The sequence below is a fragment of the Oncorhynchus mykiss genome, chromosome 13, assembly GCF_013265735.2.
Source record: "Oncorhynchus mykiss isolate Arlee chromosome 13, USDA_OmykA_1.1, whole genome shotgun sequence".
Classification (NCBI taxonomy): Eukaryota; Metazoa; Chordata; class Actinopteri; order Salmoniformes; family Salmonidae; genus Oncorhynchus; species Oncorhynchus mykiss.
In genome coordinates, this window is record NC_048577.1 from 59,499,432 (window position 1) to 59,517,867 (window position 18,436).

General features: G+C 43.0%; 1 protein-coding gene across 2 annotated transcripts in view; it reads right to left on the reverse strand.

Moving 5' to 3' along the window:
• LOC110487012 (sarcalumenin) overlaps positions 1–17,509 on the reverse strand; it is a 35,460-nt gene extending 17,951 nt beyond the window's left edge. For both annotated transcript variants that reach the window (XM_036941751.1, XM_036941750.1), the window contains exon 1: positions 17,379–17,509. In XM_036941751.1, coding sequence (XP_036797646.1) covers positions 17,379–17,436 — 58 coding nt within the window. In that variant the 5' untranslated portion in view covers positions 17,437–17,509. The remainder of the gene's footprint in view (positions 1–17,378) is intronic.
• Between the last annotated feature and the right edge of the window lie 927 nt (positions 17,510–18,436).

Here is an 18,436-nt window from a genome sequence, read left to right on the forward strand (position 1 = left end):
TGCACCCTAAACTATATGGATAGAACAAACTACACCCTAAACTATATGGACAGAACAAACTACACCCTAAACTATATGGATAGAACAAACTACACCCTAAACTATATGGACAGAACAAACTACAACCTAAACTATATGGATAGAACAAACTACACCCTAAACTATATGGACAGAACAAACTGCACCCTAAACCATATGGACAGAACAGACCACACCCTAAACTATATGGATAGAACAGACCACACCCTAACTATATGGCTAGAACAGACCACACCCTAAACTATATGGCTAGAACAAACTGCGCCCTAATCTATATGGCTGGAACAGACCACACCCTAAACTATATGGCTAAAACAAACTACACCCTAAACTAAAGGAACAGAACAATGGATGCAAATTCTCTACTGCATTGTTTCTCCTTCGTAACTGAACATATTGACAAAGGATTTACCTAGACAGTAAACAGAGAAGATATTTATTATTGAATCATACACTGTTATTTTTAACTGAATCATCTCAATAACACAAAGTCATAAATGACATCCTGTCAGCCAGTACTGTTCATTTTCACCTGTCAATCAGTCATGGTTACCAAAATTGTACCTCCTAAAAATGTTGTCAGAATGAACGTGAAAAAGCCAGACATCAAGTTCTCTTCCCTTCAAACATGATCAGACCACATGCATTCCTCTGTACTTCACCCTCAGTCCAGTCACCACCAAATGTTCGCCCACAAACGTAGAGCAGAAAATGTTCCAAAGCTCTGGCCCTGGGAGGTATAATGTTGGAGATGTCTGTCCAGATCAAGCTGAACCAAGGATCAAAATAAATAAAATCTAGTAATATTGCTCTTGGCATGGTTTTGTCATCTGAGCTGGAAACTAAACTACGAGGAGGGGCGTGGGCCTGGAGAATGGAGGTCATGCCAGGTTACTTGTGTAATTGTCACAAATCACACGGCTGGTGGTGACCGATGTGGGGCAGAGGCTCAGAGAAGACCTCATCAATAACTGGACCACAAAACTGGTCACATAAGTCAGACTTGGTCAAAGAGGAGAGACTATTTTTGGACAGCTGTTGGTCAAATCAAATCAAAGTGTATTTGTCACGTGTGCCGAATACAACAGGTTCACCTTAGAGTGAAATGCCGAATACAACAGGTTCACCTTACAGTGAAATGCTTACTTACAGCCTCTAACCAACAGTGCAATTTCTAAGTAAAAAAAAGAAGGTATTAGGTGAACAATAGATAAATAAAAACAGTAAAAAAGAATGAAAAATAACAGTAGCGAGGCTATATACAGTAGAGAGGCTATATACAGTAGAGAGGCTATATACAGTAGAGAGGCTATATACAGTAGAGAGGCTATATACAGTAGAGAGGCTATATACAGTAGCGAGGCTATATACAGTAGAGAGGCTATATACAGTAGCGAGGCTATATACAGTAGAGAGGCTATATACAGTAGAGAGGCTATATACAGTAGAGAGGCTATATACAGTAGCGAGGCTATATACAGTAGAGAGGCTATATACAGTAGCGAGGCTATATACAGTAGCGAGGCTATATACAGTAGAGAGGCTATATACAGTAGAGAGGCTATATACAGTAGAGAGGCTATATACAGTAGCGAGGCTATATACAGTAGAGAGGCTATATACAGTAGTGAGGCTATATACAGTAGAGAGGCTATATACAGTAGAGAGGCTATATACAGTAGAGAGGCTATATACAGTAGCGAGGCTATATACAGTAGAGAGGCTATATACAGTAGCGAGGCTATATACAGTAGAGAGGCTATATACAGTAGAGAGGCTATATACAGTAGCGAGGCTATATACAGTAGCGAGGCTATATACAGTAGCGAGGCTATATACAGTAGAGAGGCTATGTACAGTAGCGAGGCTATATACAGTAGCGAGGCTATATACAGTAACGAGGCTATATACAGTAACGAGGCTTTATACAGTAGCGAGGATATATACAGTAACGAGGCTATATACAGTAGCGAGGCTATAACAGTTGCGAGGTTACATACAGTAACGAGGCTATATACAGTAGTGAGGCTATATACAGTAGAGAGGCTATATACAGTAGTGAGGCTATATACAGTAGTGAGGCTATATACAGTAGTGAGGCTATATACAGTAGCGAGGCTATAACAGTAGCGAGGCTATATACAGTAGCGAGGCTATATACAGTAGCGAGGCTATATACAGTAGTGAGGCTATATACAGTAGCGAGGCTATAACAGTAGCGAGGCAATATACAGTAGTGAGGCTATATACAGTAGTGAGGCTATACACAGTAGTGAGGCTATATACAGTAGCGAGGCTATATACAGTAGCGTGGTTATATACAGTAGCGAGGCTATAACAGTAGCGAGGCTATATACAGTAGCGAGGCTATATACAGTAGCGAGGCTAGATACAGTAGTGAGGCTATATACAGTAGTGAGGCTATATACAGTAGCGAGGCTATAACAGTAGCGAGGCTATATACAGTAGCGAGGCTATATACAGTAGTGAGGCTATATACAGTAGCGAGGCTATATACAGTAGTGAGGCTATTTACAGTAGCGAGGCTATAACAGTAGCGAGGCAATATACAGTAGTGAGGCTATATACAGTAGAGGCTATATACAGTAGAGGCTATATACAGTAGCGAGGCTATATACAGTAGTGAGGCTATATACAGTAGTGAGGCTATATACAGTAGCGAGGCTATAACAGTAGCGAGGCTATATACAGTAGCGAGGCTATATACAGTAGCGAGACTATATACAGTAGTGAGGCTATATACAGTAGTGAGGCTATATACAGTAGCGAGGCTATAACAGTAGCGAGTTTATAACAGTAGCGAGGCTACATACAGTAATGAGGCTATATACAGTAGCGAGGCTATAACAGTAGCGAGTTTATAACAGTAGCGAGGCTACATACAGGCACTGGTTAGTCAGGCTGATTGAGGTAGTATGTATATGCATTGTAGGTATGGTTTAAGTGACTGTGCATATATGATGAACAGAGAGTAGCAGTAGCGTAAAAGAGGGGTTGGCGGGTAATGGGTGGTGGGTGGCGGGACACAATGCAGATAGTGCGGGTAGCCAATGTGCGGGAGCAACGGTTGGTCGGGCTAATTGAAGTAGTATGTACATGAATGTATAGTTAAAGTGGCTATGCATATATGATAAACAGAGAGTAGTAGCAGTGTAAAAGAGGGGTTGGGGGGGCGGCACACAATGCAAATAGTCCGGGTAGCCATTTGATTACCTGTTCAGGAGTCTGCTGTTGGTCAAGTTTGGTCATTTGAATAGAAATTCAGTCCTATATGTGAGAGGGGATTTTATGTCATCACTGTACATGTGGAGCACACAGAGTATCCCTTTTAAAGGATTGTGACATTCTGGGGACATGATCCCATCTAGTACATATTACAGATGGACACAATCTGAAATACATCTATTACAACATATGTAATAGGAGTGTCATTACACAGTATAGAGCTTTATAACCTGCCTTGAGTGTCAAGGCAACACAACTTTACTTCTGCCATAATGACTGCTCCTTGTGCTCATTTAATTGAACAAACACATAAACAACACTATATTTAGTTGTTTTAATTTTCCTCAGTTGGGTGTACATTTGATTTGAGACACTGAAATGTTCACCGATCTACATGAATAATGAATCATATGGAAATCAATTAATACCAGAACACAGACTTTCACATTTGTGTCTTCATGTCTGTAATTGAAACCATTCAATCACAAATCAGTATTTCTCACATTTAACATCATTCTAACACATATCTTGAATGACAACAGATTTAAGCTATCGAGTGACTTCCACAGTCCAGTGATCTTTTACAGAAATACTTGGAATGAAAGTAGAACATCTAAGCCATGTAGGATCCCCGGGGCAGTCGACCAGCTGGATCTCAGGTTTAAAGTTCCAGAAGAAACCAGCCAGGATGAGGATACGTGACCTTCTAAACTCCCCTCTCCACTTAGCTGGGGTGGGAAATCCGCCTCACCCCTATCATTCAACACCTCACCCCCAACACTGCCCACATGCCCCCAGGCGCTAAAGAGATCCTCTGGCTAACTGGACTGTTCCTTGGCTACACCAGGGTCATGTTCATTAGGGCATGCAGCGTTATCCGTTTCAAAACATTCTGCAACAGAAAATGAAAATGAGTGTTTCTTATTGGACAAGGAAGTGCCTTTTTTTGTCCACTTTTTCTGTTTGGTGCCTAATGAACACAACCCCAAGTCATGATACCAACCATGGGAGGACTGAGCCTTCCTGGTGGGCATGGTGTTGAGGCCAAAGGCCTGGACCTCTGACTCTAGTTGCAAGACTTGGACTCAATCCACAAGATTATTGGCCAAGTCTCAAAAGAAAGCTGCATCAAATGACCCAGAACAACGACGTAGTGGCCACTGGGCATCGGAGTTATTTGTTAACTAGCTCCTGCAGTTAGCATATTTTATTGACATTTAGACTGTTGATGATTTTCATTTTCAAATGAACATACTCAACAGCATCAGCTCTGATTGGGAGTCGTAGAGTACATCTGCTGTTAGAAGGTACGGATGGAACTGTGTTTACACTGAGCAGACATTAAAAACGGCAAACATCCGTTAAGCTTTTAGTGCAGTGGGCTAAATCAGGGTCACACACAGTGTTTCTTAGCAGTCTTAAACACATCTACAAAACTATCCACCTCACACACATGGCTACGGGCTAAAAATAAAAAGCACCTGTACCATGTCAGATACAGAGTTGAAATGTATTCCATTTTGAGTTTGCATCCCAATAGTACACTTTATATACATCACAGTAGACTGAAATATAACAAAACCCAATAGTACACTTTATATACATCACAGTAGATTGAAATATAACAAAACCGTGTGAAATACAAACACAGGATTTTCTAAGTAGAAAAAAAAAATGTTTATTAATTATGAAATTATGAAAAATTTGAATAACATTCCACCCATGAGGCCACTAGGTCGTTTGACTTCAGGAAAGAGCTACTACCACATAAAACCCAGAGGAACAGGCGTCCCATGTTAAACATACAAACACACTCCTCCTATAGACACAGGCCTCCTGCTGCTTTGACTCCGCCTCCCTACGCTCTCCACCAGTGTCAACTGTTGAATGGCAAAGACAGACACTGTAGCATTGTGTCAACGCTAACCAAGGGAAGTGATTACGGGGGGCCTTGAAACTGTCTTGTGCCAGAGTAAGAAGGGAGAGGATAGTGAATGCTACAACACGCCACAGCAAATAATTGTTATGAGCATATTCTACCGCTCAGACTTTAAATGAATGCTAGACAGATGCTCCTTTCAGCGCCGGTAGGCTGCTGGTGGCAGCGCCATGGTAGTGATGACACATGCTGCCTGGTTAAGGCTTACTTCTTCACTGCCCATGATAGTGGAGTCAACCTGCTAAAAATAAAGACTGCACAATGTTTCTCTCAGCACGGCCCAAGAACAACCAACAACCAAAGGTTAGCAGGGTGGAACAAAGGGAGGATAGGACAAAATAGTGCCTTTCAACAGCTTCAACAACAATAGTGTATTGTATCTGCATAAAGAGTGTCTTTGATAGTCTGATACCTGGTACAGAGATCTGTTAACGTGGTCTGGTACAGAGATCTGTTAAAGTGGTCTGGTACAGAGGTCTGTTAAAGTGGTCTGGTACAGAGATCTGTTAAAGTGGTCTGGTACAGATGTCTGTTAACGTGGTCTGGTACAGAGGCCTGTTAACGTGGTCTGGTACAGAGGCCTGTTAAAGTGGTCTGAAACAGAGGGAAGTTACAGTGAATGAAGATCGGTGAGGCCTGGGGATGTCTGTGAGTCTCCAAACCGGCTAACACTCTAGGTCTTAAAATAGTGGAGAATTCTCTGCCCCCCTCCCTGACCCATTGTAGGGCTATTTCTGGCCACAGGGGGTACCAGCTCCAAACGCTTTAGCACCTGTTGCTACCCCCCAGCAACCAACCATGCCCTGCACAAGCCTCTATGTGTTGTTGTCAGCCATTTTTGTTATAAGCCCGGGAATGAACCACAGAAACTCTATATTAAATAAATGTTCTTATTTTTTTCCTTAACTTTTTTGGAATAGGAGTTGGGCCTAACTTCACTAATTTTACAGTCTATAATGATCATTCACAGAATGACTTGTCTCTGTAACGATGACACTAGATCAGTGTCACATGGGTTTGACAGTCATGTGTGGATCAGAGTATTCCATCCATGGAGATGAATAGTGTGGTTAATAATGATCTCTTGGTAATGAAAGTGTATTTTAGACAGTGATGCTGCTCCTCTCTGATGGAAATCCCCTGGCCCGGTGTAAAGGTTGCCTAAAACTCCCCGTGGCCCAGAGTAAATCCGCAGGGTTTAAAGACCTAGCGGGCTAATCATGTCAACGCTAATTTAATTGACCTCTGCTCCCTGGTGGTGCAGCAAGCACAGCAGAACTTTATCTGGAGGTTTTACACTGATATTAGATGTGTATGAGAGCACACACTCAGACACGCACTATAGCACACACACACACACACACACACACACACACACACACACACACACACACACACACACACACACACACACACACACACACACACACACACACACACACACACACACACACACACACACACACGGACAAGACACTGCAATCGAAGCAGGACGTTTACAGTGCCTTGCAAAAGTATTCACCCCCCTTGGCATTTTTCATATTTTGTTGTTTTACAACCTGGAATTAAAATAGTTTTATTTACACAACATGCCTACCACTTTGAATATGCATAATATTTTTATTGTGAAATAAATAAGAAATGTGACAAAAAAACTGAAAACTTGAGCTTGCAAAACTATTCACCCCCCGAAGTCAATACTTTGTATAGCCACCTTTTGAAGCTGCAAGTCTCTTGGGTTATGTCTCTATGAGCTTGGCACATCTAGCCACTGGGATTTTGGCCCATTCTTCAAAGCAAAACTGCTCCAGCTCCTTCAAGTTGGATGGGTTCCGCTGGTGTACAGCAATCTTTAAGTCATTCCACAGATTCTCAATTGGATTGAGGTCTGGGCTTTGACTAGGCCATTCCAAGACATTTAAATGTTTCCCCTTAAACCACTCGAGTGTTGCTTTAGCAGTATGCTTAGGGTCAATGTCCTGCTGGAAGGTGAACCTCTGTCCCAGCCTCAAATCTCTGGAAGACCGAAACAGGTTTCCCTCTATTTAGCGCCATCCATTATTCCTTCAATTCTGACCAGTTTCCCAGTCCCTGCCGATGAAAAACATCCCCAACGCATGATGCTGCCACCACCATGCTTCACTGTGGGGATGATGTTCTTGGGGTGATGAGAGGTGTTGAGTTTGTGCCAGACATAGCATTTTCCTTGATAGCAAAAAAGCTTACGTTTAGTCTCATCTGACCAGAGTACCTTATTTCATGTGTTTGGGAAGTCTCCCACATGCCATTTGTCGAACACCAAACGTGTTTGCTTATTTTTTTCTTTAAGGAATGGCTTTTTTCTTTCCACTCTTCCTTACAGCCCAGCTCTGTGGAGTGTACGGCTTAAAGTGGTCCTATGGACAGATACTCCAATCTCCGCTGTGGAGCTTTGCAGCTTCTTCAGGGTTATCTTTGGTCTCTTTGTTGCCTCTCTGATTAATGCCCTCCTTGCCTGGTCCGTGAGTCTCTTGGCAGGTTTGTTGTGGTGCCATATTCTTTCCATTTTTTAATAATGGATTTAATGGTGCTCAGTGGGATGTTCAAAGTTTCAGATATTTTTTTATAACCCATCTCTGATCTGTACTTCTCCACAACTTTGTTCCTGACATGTTTGGAGAGCTCCTTGGTCTTCATGGTGCCGCTTGTTTGGTGGTGCCCCTTGCTTAGAGGTGTTACAGACTCTGGGGCCTTTCAGAAAAGGTGTATATATACTGAGATCATGTGACAGATCATTTGACACTTAGATTGCACACAGGTGGACTTTATTTATTGAATTATGTGACTTCTGAAGGTAATAGGTTGCACCAGATCTTATTTAGGGGCTTCATAGAAAAGGGGGTGAATATATTGGCCTGCACCCCTTTCCGTTTTTAATTTTTTTTAAATTTTCTGAAACAAGTTATGTTTTTTCATTTCACTATTTTGTCTATGTCCATTACATGAAATCCAAATAAAAATAAATTAAAATTACAGGTTTTAATGCAACAATATAGGAAAAACACCAAGGGGGTGAATATCTTTGCAAGGCACTGTATGTGCAATCTTTACATACCTGAGAGTACTAGAGAATATAATGTAAGGTATTGCATACTTTTGTTACACGATACAGTGCATTGCGAAAGTATTCGGCCCCTTGAACTTTGCGACCTTTTGCCACATTTCAGGCTTCAAACATAAAGATATAAAACTGTATTTTTTTGTGAAGAATCAACAACAAGTGGGACACAATCATGAAGTGGAACGACATTTATTGGATATTTCAAACTTTTTTAACAAATCAAAAACTGAAAAATTGGGCGTGCAAAATTATTCAGCCCCCTTAAGTTAATACTTTGTAGCGCCACCTTTTGCTGCGATTACAGCTGTAAGTCGCTTGGGGTATGTCTCTATCAGTTTTGCACATCGAGAGACTGAAATTTTTTCCAATTCCTCCTTGCAAAACAGCTCGAGCTCAGTGAGGTTGGATGGAGAGCATTTGTGAACAGCAGTTTTCAGTTCTTTCCACAGATTCTCGATTGGATTCAGGTCTGGACTTTGACTTGGCCATTCTAACACCTGGATATGTTTATTTTTGAACCATTCCATTGTAGATTTTTCTTTATGTTTTGGATCATTGTCTTGTTGGAAGACAAATCTCCGTCCCAGTCTCAGGTCTTTTGCAGACTCCATCAGGTTTTCTTCCAGAATGTTCCTGTATTTGGCTCCATCCATCTTCCCATCAATTTTAACCATCTTCCCTGTCCCTGCTGAAGAAAAGCAGGCCCAAACCATGATGCTGCCACCACCATGTTTGACAGTGGGGATGGTGTGTTCAGGGTGATGAGCTGTGTTGCTTTTACTTGCATTGTTGCCAAAAAGTTCAATTTTGGTTTCATCTGACCAGAGCACCTTCTTCCACATGTTTGGTGTGTCTCCCAGGTGGCTTGTGGCAAACTTTAAACGACACTTTTTATGGATATCTTTAAGAAATGGCTTTCTTCTTGCCACTCTTCCATAAAGGCCAGATTTGTGCAATATACGACTGATTGTTGTCCTATGGACAGAGTCTCCCACCTCAGCTGTAGATCTCTGCAGTTCATCCAGAGTGATCATGGGCCTCTTGGCTGCATCTCTGATCAGTCTTCTCCTTGTATGAGCTGAAAGGTTAGAGGGACGGCCAGGTCTTGGTAGATTTGCAGTGGTCTGATACTCCTTCCATTTCAATATTATCGCTTGCACAGTGCTCCTTGGGATGTTTAAAGCTTGGGAAATCTTTTTGTATCCAAATCCGGCTTTAAACTTCTTCACAACAGTATCTCGGACCTGCCTGGTGTGTTCCTTGTTCTTCATGATGCTCTCTGCGCTTTTAACGGACCTCTGAGACTATCACAGTGCAGGTGCATTTATACGGAGACTTGATTACACACAGGTGGATTGTATTTATCATCATTAGTCATTTAGGTCAATATTGGATCATTCAGAGATCCTCACTGAACTTCTGGAGAGAGTTTGCTGCACTGAAAGTAAAGGGGCTGAATAATTTTGCACGCCCAATTTTTCAGTTTTTGATTTGTTAAAAAAGTTTGAAATATCCAATAAATGTCGTTCCACTTCACGATTGTGTCCCACTTCACGATTGTGTCCCACTTGTTGTTGATTCTTCACAAAAAAATACAGTTTTATATCTTTATGTTTGAAGCCTGAAATGTGGCAAAAGGTCGCAAAGTTCAAGGGGACCGAATACTTTCGCAATGCACTGTACAAATGTACTGTAATGTATTACATACAGTGCCTTGCGAAAGTATTCTGCCCCCTTGAACTTTGCGACCTTTTGCCACATTTCAGGCTTCAAACATAAAGATATAAAACTGTATTTTTTTGTGAAGAATCAACAACAAGTGGGACACAATCATGAAGTGGAACGACATTTATTGGATATTTCAAACTTTTTTAACAAATGGAGTCTGCAAAAGACCTGAGACTGGGACGGAGATTTGTCTTCCAACAAGACAATGATCCAAAACATAAAGCAAAATCTACAATGGAATGGTTCAAAAATAAACATATCCAGGTGTTAGAATGGCCAAGTCAAAGTCCAGACCTGAATCCAATCGAGAATCTGTGGAAGGAACTGAAAACTGCTGTTCACAAATGCTCTCCATCCAACCTCACTGAGCTCGAGCTGTTTTGCAAGGAGGAATGGGAAAACATTTCAGTCTCTCGATGTGCAAAACTGATAGAGACATACCCCAAGCGACTTACAGCTGTAATCGCAGCAAAAGGTGGCGCTACAAAGTATTAACTTAAGGGGGCTGAATAATTTTGCACGTCCAATTTTTCAGTTTTTAATTTGTTAAAAAAGTTTGAAATATACAATAAATGTCGTTCCACTTCATGATTGTGTCCCACTTGTTGTTGATTCTTCACAAAAAAATACAGTTTTATATCTTTATGTTTGAAGCCTGAAATGTTGCAAAAGGTCGCAAAGTTCAAGGGGGCCGAATACTTTCGCAAGGCACTGTACATACTGTTGGTACACTATACAAATATACTGTATTGTATGCTGCATGCACTATTCAAATTACTGCCAGTGCTTTAAAGGTTAGATTCTCTTTATTCTCTGTGTCACGCCCTGGTCTTAGTATTTTGTGTTTTCTTTATTATTTTGGTCAGGCAAGGGTGTGACATGGGTTAATTATGTGGTGTGTTTTGTCTTGGGGTTTTGTAGGTATCGGGATTGTGGTATAGTGGGGTTGTCTAGAAAAGTCTATGGTTGCCTGAAGTGGTTCTCAATCAGAGGCAGGTGTTTATCGTTGTCTCTGATTGGGAACCATATTTAGGCAGCCATATTCTTTGAGTGTTTTGTGGGTGATTGTTCCTGTCTCAGTGTTTGTTGCGCCAGATAAGGCTGTTTAGGTTTTCATGTTACGTTTATTGTTTTGTATTGTTCGTGTTTATCTTTTATTAAACATGTATCAAAATAACCACGCTGCATTTTGGTCCGCCTCTCCTTCGACACAAGAAAACCGTAACACTCTTATCTGTCCCCCAGTGACCCTTGGACCAACTAAGTTTATGAACTTCATGAACCTCTCCTACAGTACTTAATATGGCCCCCATAATAATGGAGCATGCAGTCATAGCAGGGAATAACAGGGCTCAGAACTGGTACTTTCATAGTATTGATTGAGAGAGAGAGATGAATCTGCCACCAGTATCAGGAATATTGTAACATTTCCTTCTGTTGGCGCATCAGTGAGATAATGAACTGCTAAAGTTGAGGCGTGACACAGAACTTCCCCCAGCCCTGGTCACTAAAGCCTGAAGAACATCAGGGCGTGTCTCACCCGTCCCCAAAAGCCCAGAGCCTACACCATCATCGGCAGCTCTACCCGCAGCATTCTGACTGGAAGTGCTGCCTGTTGCCTGTCGGAATGTTTCTCCAAACTGAACTACGGTTGCCTGGCAACAGGCTCAACTAGGACTGACACATGGTCCGGGTGACAGACGTCCTGGGGTTCATATCAGAAGGTTCGCCTGGCGCCTTGGGGGGTTAATTTAGAGAGTGCAGAGGTACGGGGGCTGATGCAAACTACAGTAACGACATCCAGAGACAACAGGCAAGAAGTCCTCTCTCTCTGATCTATATTCTACAGCTCGATGCTGGATGTTGGCTAGAGGGTGTGGATGATTAGGCGGGGAGGTGTTAAGTCCAGATGTATTTTCTAAAGCTCTATATTCTGGGTAGGGTAGAGGGTTCGATCTATTTTCTACAGCTCTATATTATGCTGGGCTATACACTAAGTGTACAAGACATTAGGAACACCTGCTCTTTCCATGACATAGACTGACCAGGTGAAAGCTATGATCCCTTACTGAGGTCACTTGTTAAATCCACATCAATCAAATCAAGTTGTTATTGTCACATGCTTCGTAAACAGCAGGTTTAGACTAACAGTGAAATGCTTACAATCAGTGTAAATTTAAGGGGAGGAGACAGGTTAAATAATAATTTTTAAGCCTGAGACAATTGAGACATGGATTGTGTATGTGTGTCATTCAGAGGGTGAATGGGCAAGACAAAAGAGAGATGAGGTTGGTGGCACCTTAATTGGGGAGGACGGGCTCTTGGTAATGGCTGGAGTGGAGTAAGTGAAATGGTATCAAACACATGGAAACCATGTGTTTGATGCCATTCCATTTGCCCCATTCCAGCCATTATCATGAGCCCATCCTCCCCTCAGTAGCCTCCACTGGTGCCTTTGAATGGGGAATGGTAGTAGGTGCCAGGCGAACCAGTTTGAGTGTGTCAAGAACTACAACGCTGCTGGGTTTTCCACGCTCAACAGTTCCCTGTGTGAGTCCATGCCCAGATGAAATGATGCTGTTATGAGGGCAAAAGGGGGTGCAACTCAATATTAGGAAGGTGTTCCTAAGGTTTCGTACACTCAGCGTATGTAGGCTTGAGGGTGAGGATCTATTTTCTACATCTCTATATTATGCTGGGCTATATGTAGGCTAGAGGGTGAGGATATATTTTCTACAGCTTTATATAATAGGCTATATGTAGGCTAGAGGGTGAGGATATATTTTCTACAGCTCTATATAATAGGCTATATGTAGGCTAGAGGGTGAGGAGGATTAGGGAGGTGTTAACAAGTCTGAAGCAGCTACTCAAGAGGCCGCTGACAAACCACATGACACTCAATGATGCATTCCAAATAAGGGAAAGGGGTTAACTGCATTGAATGCATTGAACCAAAATGTCTTACACATAGGGATGCAACGTTCAGGAGTTCTTGTCAAATAGAAATGTAATACACAGAGTGGGCGCTCTCTTCAAGGTGAGAATTAGGCCTGCTCTTTACTTCCTATTTCTATGAGCAACTTTCTGAACATGGAGCGGATTTTCTGACCCTATAACCCCCTTCTAATTGTTGCAACAGAATGTAATGGTCCTTGGGGTATGTTGGTTGTAGTGGTGGTCTGATACTGGTAAAGAAGAAGACAAGTCCCATATCCTATCAGTAGCTGTAAGTGTGGTCGCCAAGCAACAAGCCAGTATCAGGTAAAACTGCCATGTTGGGAACACACTACTACTGGTTGTTTTCACTGTCTTAGGTTTACATTCCTGTTCAGTCTCAGACAGCCCTCCGTGCCGGAGACCAGTTGGCCTGCTTCACTAAATGGATGCAGGAGTGATTATGAGAGTGTTTTGGCCGCTCTGAGTGCATTCCAAACAGCCCTCTGTCACCCCCCAACATCTTGATTCAGAATAAGGACCCGTCTAGCCTCATGATAGTTGTGATACAGCCATCTTGGAGAACCAGGTAATCTAATCTGTGTTCTTCCTGGTCAGGTCACATGATCAGGAAACAGTCACACTCATATGTCAGGAATCATCACACTCATACTCATGTACATACCTTAAAACACATTTAAACTCCAATACACAGGGTACACAAGCTCTCTCCATATGTACAAACCCATACATAGACTCCAGACGAAGGGCAAACCAATTGTCAACGTGTGTCAAAAATGGAGACACAGAGTTCATGCCATTTTACAGATAAAGAACGTTCGAAGGACTCCTGGACCGGGGCTGTTTTTAGGGATACATCTTAAAAGGATTTCATGGCTTAAAGGCTACGCTGGCCAATGTCACAGGCCACAGTGTAAGCACTCTTGGTGACGTGGTTCTGGATGCTAGGAGCTGGCCGATGGAGGGCATGTCCGGGTGGTAATTCCACAGAAGGGGGGCGAGGACCATGAGGATCAGTCTGAGGACACAGTGGAGTGACACGGGATGGGGGGAGGGGGGGGGGGGCACTTTACGCTGGGGTGTTGATCTGACTCTACTCTCCCAGCAGTCCTGTCATTGATCCACAGAGACTCACCAGGTGACCGACCTTGAGGCTGAGGGGACTGAGGGGCTTGTCCAAGAGGGGGAGGAGGGGGTCGGGTGTCCCCACTGCCGGCACTGGAGGGATGCCCCGGGCCCCCGGGCCTACTGCTTGCCATCAATGGGGGACACAGAGGGAAAGATTTGCCCGTGTCACCCCATATCTCCTCATACTTCAGGTCGGGCCAAAAGCATTCTGTTTCGTGTTACTTCTCTGATTAGTAGGGAAAAGAAAGGGGGAGACCTGTACAACTGAATGACTTCAACTGAAATGTTTCTTCAGCATTTAACCCAACCCCTCTGAATCAGAGAGGAGCGAGGGGCTGCCTTAATCGACATCCACGTCACCCACGCCAGGGGAACTTGCTCAGGGGCAGAACAACAGATTTTTACCTTGTCAGCTCAGGGATTCGATCCAGCTAGTATTATGGATTCTAGTGTAAACAGTCAGGAACACAGGACAATACAGCAATCAACTGTTAACACTTATCTCCCACTGACTTCAATGCATAAATTATCCAAAATCAGGATTCTGCTTTAAGTAAGAGAAGAGAAAATGGTCCAGTTAGCACAACAGGAAGACCAACCCTGGTCTGAATGAGCAGAACAGTGTCTGAGCACCACTCCTGGTTAAACAGGTGGCCTGTAGAAATAGCCATTAACATTGTCAGGATAACAAGTATCCCTTTGTAGCAGTGATGAATCCAATTAAAGGAGCCATGTCATTTATAATCATTGCAGTAATATAATTTGCTGATGACATACAATAGCCTAACTGAACATGACAGTGTGGAATTTCCATCTGGACGCTCCAATCTCTTAACCAGTGTATCACTCCAACACTTCCGCTACAGTACAATACTCTTAGTCGTTACCACTACTGTTTCCATGGGCTTTGAAGGACCTCATGCATACCAAGGAAACAACATTTACTGGCAACCATTTAGTTAAATACGGACAACATCCCCACAGTTCAGTTTTACAGTGTAATCTAGGCGATGCTAACATGAGCCTAAAGTAGGCTAATGCTAACCTCGTTAGCCCAGGGGAACTTCCTGTCAGTCCTTCTCCACTCATATGAACAAGCCATCCACAGGAACAACAACATCACCCTACAGTAGCGCTCCATGGAATCAGTGTCAGTGTTACACACTAACAAACCTAGCTATAGGAGGACATTGTAATAGCTGGAATGGGATAAATGGAACGGTATCAAACACAGACATTCCCTTTCCAGCCATTACAATGAACCCCTCCTATAGCTCGTCCCACCAGCCTCCTCTGCTAGCATTAGCCACCTTGCTTTGCTATTCAACGCTACATAGCTAGCCACCCACGCTGCTGGACCAGACTAGGCCCAAGCTAAGCTAGCAGGGGTTGTGACTAGAGGGAGTACAGCTACAACCGGAAGTTACTTTCGGTAGCAGGTTAGGAGACCATTTTAACTAACCCTAACCCTTTTCCTAACCTTAACCTAAGTCTCCTAACCTGCCACGTTAATTCTCCTAACCTGCTGTATAAATTCTCCTAACCTGTTACGAAAAAGTAACTTTCAGCCGTAGCTGTAGTCCCTCTAGTCAGAACCTCTAGCAGGGTCTGTGTGCTCCTGCTCCGGCCTCCTCCCTCCTCCGGCCCCGCCTGACTCGATAATGCATGTCCCTATAAGGCCAGCTGCTGGGAATAAATTGTCATTGGGGTGACAGCAGCTGTGAAGGCAATGTGGCTAAAGGGTAGTACTGGGTCTGGGGAGGGTGGAAGGGGGCCGAGAGTGGGAGGGATGTGGGACCTATAGTGGACGGTGTCCGGTTACGGGACGCCTGCCTTCCAAATCTAGACATCTGACAGCAGGCTGGGATTGGGATAGGAAAGCATGTTGCCCTGGTGCTGAGCGGAGCCCAAGGACAGACAAGGGTAACAGGAAGAAACGGTTTTACTTTCGAGAGATCCCTCCACCACATTTCTGGAGAGAGGCTGATCTGGATGTAATCTGGGCATTTTATTTCACCACAAAGGCAGATAAAGCTATGGACAATACATGGAATCACTTGAAAATACAAGTATGTATTATATATGAATCATCCAGTAAAATGTAAAGCTAATCAGTCAATAGATACAAGCATCAAACATGTCCCTACGACATCTACTTGTCAGCAAGGACAGAGAGGGGAGGGAGAGACATTCTAAGAAAGGGAAAGAGAGAGGGGGAGAGAAATGTAAGAAAGAGAGGCAAAGTGAGAGAGAGAGAGAGAGAAAATAATCAAAGAAAGTGAGAGAGTGATACAGTGAGGGAATACAAGCTCTTCTCTCTAGTACAGTCTGAGACGTTCCATCAGCTGGTGCCATGCTTTAGGACAGCTGACACACCGTCACCACGCCAAAAGCCTCTGGTTTATTAAAGTCACACCGACTGTGTGTGTGTGTGTGTGTGTGTGTGTGTGTGTGTGTGTGTGTGTGTGTGTGTGTGTGTGACCAATAAAGATCTCGATGAGGCTTAATAAAGAAATATATGCACACACAGTAAAAATAACAAGAGACAACAAGATGTGCCAAGTTGGCACCATTTTAAAATGTGTTTTTCTAAAAAGATGAGACCTTAAAATATTCTGTCCTGATTGAACTCAGCATTCTACCACATTTAATTTGCAACCCTTTTAAATAGTGCTGCAGGGTAGCAGAGAGAGAGGGACACGGGTGTCTATGCTCATGCCTGCGTCCAGGTGACCGCCACTGTTTGAAGGACCCCTGCACGTCCTGACTTAAACTACAACACAAAATACAAAATCTACATTTCTACAGTACCTTCTCTGTCCCTATAAACCCACACCACTGACTGACAGAAGAATCTATCTGCTAAAAGCCCGAAGAGTAAGACAGTTTAGTCCACTGAAAAGAATGTCTGGAAGTATCGGTATAGAGATCTCAGACTTTCCCAGTTTGAATAAAAATAAAGTATGTTGGATCAGTAAAAATGGATCCAGTGTGTGTGTCTACAAGCCAGTAAATTGACTGGACAATGAAAGCATGCAGACAGCCAAGACATCCAACCCAACCATGCCACATCTCATACATTTGATACATGAGCTGTACCCCAGGACATGTACAGTCCAGCACTGTAGTCTTCCAACGACCAAAAGCACTAATAAGCCTATAAACACACACCCATACAACATCTATTTATATCGACATCCACATAAACATATAAAACGGTAGATGAGGTGTGAGGCCCCTTACCTGCTAAGGCCAGGACAAGCAGGCTGAAGAAGCAGCAGATTGAGACTATACCCTTCATGATGGCTGCCAGGAGAACTCTGATAGCCTCACTGACTATATATACCAAGGTAAGAAAGTCAAAGGGTATGAGGTAGCACAGGGGGCGGGACAGAGCGAGAAAGAGAGAGGGCCGTTGGGTGGAGGGTGTGTGTGTGGCAGGCATCACGGGCGTCAGAGCTGCCACACGGGGCCTTGAGCGTAGCGGCAGCTGACTGTCTTTCGTTTAGATAGACAGGCAGTTTGGGCACTGAGGTCAACACATTAAGGACAGAGGTTTAGCATTTCCTTGTCAAATCATTCCTCAATTATATTATACAATGGTATATGGATTAAAATAGCATGTAATATTAGATTCTGTACAAACTGGGAGTGCTGATACATTCATATGGTTGAATGAGTGGCAAAATCAACTCATTTACAATCTACACCCACTGAGCAAATGATGATCTTTTAGGATTTAGGGATAATTAAAATAATAATTACGATAAACCGTATTCACAAATTACACCCATTATCTGATCAACATGAAAACAGAACAAGCAGCAACGCCTTGTCAACAACAGAATGCAATTAGCAAGTACTGTATCTGTGACAGTTGTATCACTTTTACTACACAAACTATTCACAATAAATCATTTTCATTTAACGAGGTTGATTGTGGCGTTGAAATGAGCTGTCGAACTCACTCTAGGTCTGTTAAAAATAAAGAATTATGTCCATTTGGATGCCATGTTTGGGGGTTATCAATCATAAATGTGACAGAGCTTGACTGTGTGTGCGTGTGTGTGTTTGTGTATGGGTCTTTGTTTATGGCTGTGTGTGTGTGTGTGTGTGTGTGTGTGTGTTGGCTGCCACAGCAAGACCACAGTCACCCTGGCTCTCCAAAACAGCGTGATGGGGGCTTAGTATTTTATCACAGTGAACCAGACACTGTGGTGAAAATAATCTCACAACAACTCAGTCGGAGTTAACGTCTAACCACAAATTAATCCTCAAATATGGAGGGTTAAAAATGGTAC